The sequence below is a fragment of the Pyrus communis genome, chromosome 1 (genome assembly GCF_963583255.1).
Source record: "Pyrus communis chromosome 1, drPyrComm1.1, whole genome shotgun sequence".
Classification (NCBI taxonomy): Eukaryota; Viridiplantae; Streptophyta; class Magnoliopsida; order Rosales; family Rosaceae; genus Pyrus; species Pyrus communis.
The window spans coordinates 18,205,476-18,215,155 of record NC_084803.1 but is presented as its reverse complement, the minus strand read 5'-3'; the positions used below and the strand labels follow the sequence as shown (position 1 = coordinate 18,215,155).

General features: G+C 37.6%; 1 protein-coding gene across 1 annotated transcript; it reads left to right on the top strand.

Moving 5' to 3' along the window:
* Positions 1–1,243: 1,243 nt before the first annotated feature.
* Positions 1,244–4,872, top strand: LOC137708978 (autophagy-related protein 101-like). Its single transcript, XM_068448130.1, has 7 exons — positions 1,244–1,418; positions 1,515–1,551; positions 2,336–2,421; positions 2,920–3,015; positions 3,184–3,349; positions 3,441–3,597; positions 4,508–4,872. Exons 1-7 carry the CDS (start codon positions 1,386–1,388, stop codon positions 4,581–4,583), a joined length of 651 nt encoding a protein of 216 aa, XP_068304231.1. The 5' UTR covers positions 1,244–1,385; the 3' UTR covers positions 4,584–4,872.
* The last annotated feature ends 4,808 nt before the right edge of the window (positions 4,873–9,680 follow it).

Genomic DNA, 9,680 nt, shown 5'->3' with positions numbered 1-9,680 from the left:
AAGATTCATTTTCCCGGTTTAGCCATGCATTAGAAAGATGTATTTATGGTACTTAGCAAGGTATAGGAACACAAACATCGAAGAAAGTTAGTACTTTTTTGGATGCGGCCAATCAATTTTCAATGGGTTCTTTTTGAAGCTAATAGACGTCCCAATGTAAAATGAAGCCTAAGACGAAATGAAGTGAGGCTTTTCTAATTTAGTACCTGATATAATTTTTTTCACAACAATATGAATTTGAGGTTCATCATATTAGATTCATGAGAATAGGAGATTTTTTTTTTCTTCCCTTTTTTATATTTAAGAATAAGATGAATGATGAAATTTTAATATATATATATAACAAGGGTATAAAGAAAACATGAGGCCTAATTTAAAGTGAGACCCAAAACGCATTTCTTGTTATCATTGTTTCTGTGTCGCCTCGTAGCTAATTTTTAAAGGGATGCTTAACAGATTTAAGTCACTCTTTTTGCGTCATTTCTTACTTGTTTGACTTCTAGCTGGGGCGCTTTGGTTGTAAGAGGAATTTTGTCTTTAATTTTGTTTTAGCCACTGAAAGAATCATCTCATAGAGTACCCAGTGAACTAGTTTACAAGGCCTTCGTTCATTACCAAAACTCAAGAGGAAAGCCTAAGGTTTGGGGAGGGAGGAAGATGATAATCGAACGCTTGTAACAAGTATGACAATTATAAGAACTTTATCAATGAAATTATGATACTTATAACCACCCCATTTTCACATGAGAATAGGCAGCCATGACACCTCTTTTCCTATGTTTATTGACACTCCTAAATAGTTATTTAGTAGTCATTATTATTTTTCGTAGAATAATTTGAAATGATATGAGTGCAAGAAGATTATCTAGGTTGAAGAGGAACTCCCACAATTTTTCTTATAACGCTTGCTTTTGCAGTTGCAATTGTAGGTGTGAGCGTAAGTATATTAGCTAGAGCGTATGCGCTCTGCGTAAACATGAATTCGAATCTCCATCTCTATATATAGTTTAGACTAGTTTAATGTAAAATACGTCATTTCAAATGAAACTAAGGGTACGAAGAGCCGAATAATAAATTTATGGGTTCAACTTCCAATTGTAGGGAAAAAGTACAAGCTGCATTATGAATCATACCCCATTTATCAAAGCCCAAAACCACCAAAAAGGCCCAAATTTAAGATAAAGTATGCACCTCCTTTCTTCTTCATCATCGCCAAGTTAAAGTCCAATTAGGAGTGCAGTCGAAGACTTAGATTACTTAAACTTATCACGAACGCACACTCCAATCAAAAACGTTACCGCGAAACTCAAGTTCCTAGCAGAAAGTGGAAAGATAGGGTTCGTAAGCGCTCTGAATCCCAATTCACTGCCATCGCCGAACGCACCATGAACTGTGAAGTTTGCCAGCTCAAAGAATTGGTACGATTCTCTCTCTCTCTCTCTCTCTCTCTCTCTGTTTTTTCTTTATAATTTTGTATTTGAAAATTGAAAACTGGAATTTTACTGCTGTTTCAGGAAGTCGAGCATTTTGAGATACGGGAAGTTCTGCGCTGTATGTTAGCAACTAAAATTTTTCCTACTGTTTCAATGAGTTTATATATGTTATGTGTGTATGTATTAGCTTATGCCTTTTAATTATTACCATATTATCGAAATCAGTTTTACCAATGGAAAACTCTGCTGATTAAGATTTGTACTAGGTAGAGCTTGTTTGAATAATTCAACTACGATACGTGTTTTAGTATAACTATTTTGTGTGACAACTAAATTTCAAATGTTAAAGTTAGTATCTTTATGTACAGTAAGCTTTGCTTTAGTAAGGGAGTGTGTGTTTTCGTTCATCCTAGTATTTTTGTTTTCTGGTTTGCATTTTGCAGTGGTTGTTAGCCAAAAGCCATTGTTTTGTGATTCAGTCGCGATTTTGAATGTAAACTATACTAGAAAAAGCTGTGTTTTTAATGGCACTAAAGAACATGGAACTTTTCTTTTACATGCATTATTGTTTTCTCTGCTAAACTACAATCAGAAGTGGGCATCGAGAAGTTAAAAAAGAAAACATGTTGAAAGAATTAAGCTTGTAAGCGTGAAAATTTTGTTACTGGCTGTTCGTAATGCCTAGTGAAGCATAGCGTGATCAACAGAACAAGTGGCACTTTTTTTGGGTCTTTAAAGCCATCTCAGTATAGGTTTATTAAGTTTTCTTGTTGGTTTCTAAACAATTTTATTATTCATCTCAGGTTCACCTGTAATTAAATAGGATGAATATTCTTGTACTCACTGCAGTATCACTTATTTGTTTTTCACGTGAACTTACAGTACTTTAAACTTGAATGCAGGCATACTTCACACAATTGTGTTTCATCGGGCATTAGGTCTTGTGCGGCCCAAGGATATTGATTTGGAACTTTTCGAAATTACATATGTAAGTGTTTTTTATGCTCTAAACATTGGTTTGCTTTTTTCTGCTTCTTGTCAATCAACACCAGCTTATTAGATTAGTGCTGTTAACTTTTGAATGATTTGTTCCTCATTCAGTATATTTGTCCCAGCTTATTAGATTGTGAGAAATGATTTTAGGCATCGATATTTCTTCACTTTTTCCTTTAGCCGAATAATAGAGTGCACTGACATCCAATTGAGTTATACATTTACCTGCATGCTTTTCATGATGCACTGCCAAATGTGAAATGCCAACTGCGAACTCTGTTGCAATCTTAATGACAGTTCAGCAAGAAATGATTAGTATTTTCTGCATCCGGTTCCATTTCCTTCGTATTACTATTTTGAGATGAATCTTCATGATTGTAATGCTTGAGTATTCTAATCATCCTCGATGGTGGGGGGAGCTGAAGGCTACACTTTCTGATCTTTATCCTCTGATATGTGAGTGTATCGTATATAAATCTTCCTTTTTGTGTAGGTGCAATGTGGAGATGTTGAACTTGAGAAGAAAATAGATGAGAAGATTGGGCAATTCATTAGTTGGGTAGAGAAACACCCAAACAAGAAAAGTCAGGTTTGTGCTTGCCATTGGTTTTAAGTAATCATACAATTACCAGTAAAATTTATTAATGCTAGGAGAGATAATTCTCTTCAATCATGATTTTGAATCACTTGTTTGACTTCTCAATATATATACTTATGTAGAAAGTTTCCTAATTAACTGCCATGATTTGCCATGCAGATCTGCTTGTCTTTCTTTGAACTGAAAAACAAACAGGCAACTTGGTTTACACACAAAACAGAAAGGTTATACTGGGAACAATGGTATATAAATTTGAATGTGGCCCAACACCCCAAAGCACATTCTGGCAATTCTCATAATTCTAAAGTTGTAGGTGATCCAGGAGGTACAATTATTGTGCACTGAATGTATATTCTCTGATGCTTCACTTTCCGTGCTGACCCTGACCTTTATATCTGCTTGACCTATGAGTGCAGAGAGTGCATTGGACGAGAGAATGGCTCGCAGAGCAGCACTTGAAGCATCTCTTCGTGAGGTTTTGTTCCAAATAATAAAATTTGTGAATGAGAAGAAAGATCATGTTCCAAATATTGAGGGTGTAGTCTCTTTCCCTCATGAAATTACTATCCCAAGGTTGGTTCTGCATTTATTCATTCATCTTTTCAAACTTGGTACATATATTACATCATTTTCTTTGAGTGAATGAAAAAAAATTATAATCATTGTCGCTCAGAATACTTGTAGATCTTAAACTATGTAGTTGTCTTTGTAGAATTTTGTTATGTCAGAATGAGGTTGGTAGTTATCTGATGCCATCTATTCCAATGCAAAAAGTTTACTAGAAAATGCCTTCGTGCCAAAAGAGATTTTTCTGTTCGTGGAAATAGAATTTTATGCTACTTTGACACTGACAATTATATTTTCTTTTAGTTGCATTAACTCAACTAAACTTTCCTATGTTATCTATGCCAGTTGTTTTTGTTCATGGTCTTGGGAAAGGAGTTCTGTTTGGTTGATAGTATGCTCAGTGAGAGAGTCAGATTGGTTTGCTAATTTTAGTTGTGTTCACTTCAGGACGTTTATTTAGGTTGTATTTTGTCACGTCTGTACACTACACACATGAGCAGACATACATTTCTTAGCATGTACTTTTAACACAGGGTTGTATGTATGTCTGCATAAAAAGGTTGACAAAAAAATGACGGTTGATTCATTACCATGTATGTCAAGGCCTTAGACAGTCCAAATGAACACATGATCAGAGCATTCATTGGCCATATTGACAAGATAATTTGGTGAAGTAAAAGAAAGGATAAGACAATTGTGGACCGAGTTTGTTTAAACATAGGATTAAGGAATGAGAATGTCAACGTCCTTGTTCTTTGCAAATTAAGGAATATGACTGACTGCGCCGAACATCTTGCTCTTCTTTTCTTAACAAGAAGTTGTTATTGTTACTGGTGCTGTTGTCGTTGTTATGATTATTTAAGAAGTTTCTCTGAAGATTAGATTGCTGATTTGATATTTGTGTTGCCTTTGTTAGTTCCTCGGATTCTGCATTTGGGATGGACATGATCAAGAGGATGCTGCAGACTGGCCATCCAACCATGCTGAGCTGATTATCTGCGTTTGTGAGTGCATACTGCTTTCCTAAACTGCTTCAAAGATGACTCGTACTGTCCATGAATTTGTTAATCCGGTAACCTTTTGCGAACAAGGTTTGTTTCTATGTCAAGTAAACTCGAAGCACCGAGACTGTTATTATCCTTATGTAAATATTCCTTTCGTCCCTTCTTATCTCCATTCATGTATGTACATCCTTTCTGGATCGTCCATTGACTTGTATATATTGAACTGGGGATTTTCGATCCCGGTGCACTGTAGCTTAAAAGATTGAAACTTTGTACATTTTAGTATTTTGATTGAAGGACATTTGTTGTCACCTAAAATTTAAAGCATATGAAATCTTTTGATTGAAGGACAAAAATTCAATCGTGCCAACTATAAAGTCAATTAAATTACTTCAAACCCTCTACAATCTTCTATATTAATTTCATGCCAGAGGTTGGCGTAATAATTCAATCACAACAATGGGCAAATAATCTGTATCTTTTGGGATATCTACAATCTTCTTTAGCGTTCGGATTAATGTTAATCATTGTTACCACACCTACCGCTAAAAACCCAAATCCACTATACACTCATCGCGTGCGAGTACCTGGACCCTCTCAATTTCCCACCCATCATTAGAACATTCAAATTCACCCCTTGCGTCACTAGACCTAGTCGAAGATTAATAACGGCTTTCAAAGTCCTTGCACATAAACACAGAATAGCAATGATCTATTCAATAGTTTTACGCTTGTAAAAAAGACTATTAGGGTTCAGTAATTAAACATGCCCTAAAATTAGTTTGATGCGTGGACATAATTTTTCCATTTTATGCTTTTAACGGGGAAGGGATCTGAGGATCCCTTCCCCCTAATCCACCAAGTCTGGGGATCTGGGCCGTTGAAATTTGATCCAATGGCTACAAACAGGAACCCACTTTAAAAGTTATAATAATTTTAGCCGTTGGACAAAATTTTAACGGTCCGAATCCCTGAACTTGGTGGATTAAGAGGAAGGGATCCGAAGAGGATCCCTTTCCCCTTTAACGGGCCAATTTTAACTGTGTCAACTATATTATTGACAATTAAGAAGGTGATATATGATACCACTTAGTATTACAACTTTCAAATTCCATGTACAATTAGAGCCTTGATGTGACTAATTCCATTTAATTTAATTTTTTGAAAGAGACTAATTGTCACATCCCGGCTCGGGGCGGATCACTTCCCGGGCCCGCTCCACCACCGTAGCACGATATTGTCCGCTTTGGGCTTACCATTCCCTCACGGTTTTGTTTTTGGGAACTCACGAGCAACTTCCTAGTGGGTCACAACTGTCACATCCCCGCCCGGGGCAGATCACTTCCCGGGCCCGCTCCACCACCGTAGCACGATATTGTCCGCTTTGGACTTACCATTCCCTCACGGTTTTGTTTTTGGGAACTCACGAGCAACTTCCCAGTGGGTCACCCATCATGGGATTGCTCTAGCCCCCTTCTCGCTTAACTTCGGAGTTCCTACGGAACTCGAAGCCAGTGAGCTCCCAAAAGGCCTCGTGCTAGGTAGGGATGGAAATATACATATAAGGATCACTCCCCTGGGCGATGTGGGATGTCACAATCCACCCCCCTTAGGGGCCCAACGTCCTCGTCGGCACAAACGCGGCCAGGGTTAGGCTCTGATACCAAACTGTCACATCCCGGCCCGGGACGGATCACTTCCCGGGCCCTGGGAACTCACGAGCAACTTCCCAGTGGGTCACCCATCATGGGATTGCTCTAGCCCCCTTCTCGCTTAACTTCGGAGTTCCTACGGAACTCGAAGCCAGTGAGCTCCCAAAAGGCCTCGTGCTAGGTAGGGATGGAAATATACATATAAGGATCACTCCCCTGGGCGATGTGGGATGTCACAATCCACCCCCCTTAGGGGCCCAACGTCCTCGTCGGCACAAACGCGGCCAGGGTTAGGCTCTGATACCAAACTGTCACATCCCGGCCCGGGACGGATCACTTCCCGGGCCCGCTCCACCACCGTAGCACGATATTGTCCGCTTTGGGCTTACCCTTCCCTCACGGTTTTGTTTTTGGGAACTCACGAGCAACTTCCCAGTGGGTCACCCATCATGGGATTGCTCTAACCCCCTTCTCGCTTAACTTCGGAGTTCCTACGGAACCCGAAGCCAGTGAGCTCCCAAAAGGCCTCGTGCTAGGTAGGGATGAGAATATACATATAAGGATCACTCCCCTGGACGATGTGGAATGTCACACTAATGCTCACTATGTGTTGACAATCTTACTCGTGCAAAAAGGAGAAGTAATTACCAATGGTCATAAATTTGATCTCATTTTCTTTCCGAAAGTTGCCTAATGCGCACTACTTGTTGACAACCTTACTAATGCTAAAAGGACTGGTAGTTACCAATGGACAAATATTTGAATAAGTTGGAAGACTACATTTTGTGCAAATCCAAGAAAAAATAACCAAAGTCTTGGTCATGAAGTACAAGGATACTATGAATACCCAATTTTTTGTTAGAGTAATTATCATGGCACGAGTCGTACCATAATGTAATGGTAAAATGTCGTGCTAATAAAAAATTTACAAGTCGGATGACTGGCACAAGAAATTGGGATGGTGGTGTATGGACCTAGATTTGTCATCCTTGTTCAAGTCATGCGAACACACTTCCAAGTTGGCCCGTTTCAGTTTTTCACTTCCCGTTTGTGGTTCCAGGTCAAACACCCACACCTTCCGAATGCACTTCCAATTTGAGGTCAAACACATCCAATGCATTAAGTTGTATTGAAACAAATTCCTTAATACACCATGGTAACCAATTTCTAAATCTCCAATTGTATAAATTTAGGGTTTCTAAATTTTTTTTTTAATCTAATTATAGATATTCGTTTAACAAAAAAGGATTAAATAGATAGAAAAACTGCTACCAAAACCCACCATCCCTAAAACTAAGGGCTCATTTATTAATCCATAATCAGATTGAGAGAAATTGAATTGAGAAGAAATTGGATTGAAAAGGAATTGAAATGAGGTGAAATCAAAATCAAATTCCTGTTAAAATTGTTTACTAAAATAGGCTGGAATCGGAGTACAAATGATATTGATTTATATACACTGTTTACTAATTCAAATGAATCGGAATGAAAATTAATGTGATTACTAAAATACCCCTATGTAACTAATTTATTTTATATCTAATTATTTTTAGTAAAATTTATATTCTTTCATTTTTAAGTAGAGAGAATAACTTTTTTTTTTTTTTTCTAGTAACCTTTATTCTTTCATTGCTCCTTACTAGTTACCAACATAAAACAAACCCTAAAAAAAAAAAAAAAAAACTTTACTTCCTGTCCTCTCTCTCTCCCCCCCATCTCTATGCTGCCGTGCCGACCCATCCATTTCTAAAAGTTCCCAGGCACCTCTCTTTCTTCTCCTATGTAAAATTCCCCAAGCATCTCTCTCGTCTACGTCTCTTCCCCATCTTTCTCTGCTGCTGACCCACCCCTAATTGCGAGACCACCATCTTCCATGTTCTTTGGTCTTCATCGGGAATGCTAGCCTTGTCAAACAAAGGCTTGAAGGTAGCACCTATGGCCGGCCATCACCATCGCAAGGGCTGCAAACACTGACACTATTCTCATCTTTGGAGTTTGAGGGTATTATCGGTATAAAATTTGAATTCCTGATGAAAACCATTTCCAGGAATCCAAATACCTCCTCCCACTCAAGAATCAGACTTCGGCCATTTCAGGAGTTGAATTCCTGATTTTATACGGGTCCCACAATCATTTTGATTCCTGATGGTTTGGTAAACGCTGGAATGGTCGGGGATATGTGCAATTCCCGTTCCCACCATCTCATTCCCCTTTGGTAAACATGCCTAAGAGTCAAGAGATTCCTAGACTTCATCTGTACATTCTTCAAAATTTTGCAGAAATTACCTTGATAGACAAAGCCACGGAGGAAGACAACCTAAGTTGAAGAAGGAGAAGATCAAATAGACTGCGAAAAGAGAGAGACAGTCGCGGGAAATGGGAGAAACGGAGATGAAGTCACCGCCATGATGAGAGAAAGATGAGGGCTTTTCTTATCGGCGAACATATAAACAAAAAAGAGTAAAGAAATATGAGATGTTATTTAAGGACCAGGAAAAAATGGAATATACAATAATAATTAAATATAATTACGTAATGTATCCAAACTACATACTAATAGAACCTTAAGGGTAAGTTTGTTGTACCGAACTATCTCGGACCAAACTAGCTTTAGGGACTAAGATAGACTGGCTTAGACTAGACTAAGATGGACTAGCTTAGTGAAGCATTTGGTGCAGTGTCAGACTAAGAAGCAAGATAATGAAAATAGTATTGTCACTAGTTTGGTGTTTGCTTAGACTAAGACTACATTATTTATTTGCTTTTTTTAATAAAGATATTATTAAAATTAATTATACTGGATGAGAGTAAGACTCAATAAAAATACAAAAACCAAATTTTCTTACCAACGAAAGTAACATACATGATTCAAGAGTAGCATTGTTCAAAACATCAATATAACAAAGTGTTCTCCCAACAATCGACAAGGTTAAGGATGCTTTTCTTAATTATTCACCCTTGGTTTAAAGTTATAGATTAAAGTTAAGGGTGTTGGTTTATACTTGTATTTGAGTAGAACGAAAATTGATGTCTGCAAGTTCAGTTTTTTACTCAATTGTGAAATAATTACTTGGAATTGCTCTTGTATGTATAAGCCAATTTCAGTCTATACCATGACAATTGCATTCAATCCCAAGACCACAATGATGTGAGGCACAATGACAAATGGATAGTTGCGCATTGATCATTGCTACATTTGGATTCCTAGCACGTAAATTGGCTTGCTCCAACTAGTTTGAAGAAAACTAGTAACAACATGCAAAAGGAAGAGATCATGAACAATTTATGCATTCCTAAGCTAGTAATAGCAATAATCATGCGTATGGAATTTTTGTTTTGTCTAATTAAGCGCATATATACATATATATACTAGTAATTATACAACATCCTCTATTAATAATATGCAAAAAAAAAAATAAAAAAAGAAAAGAGC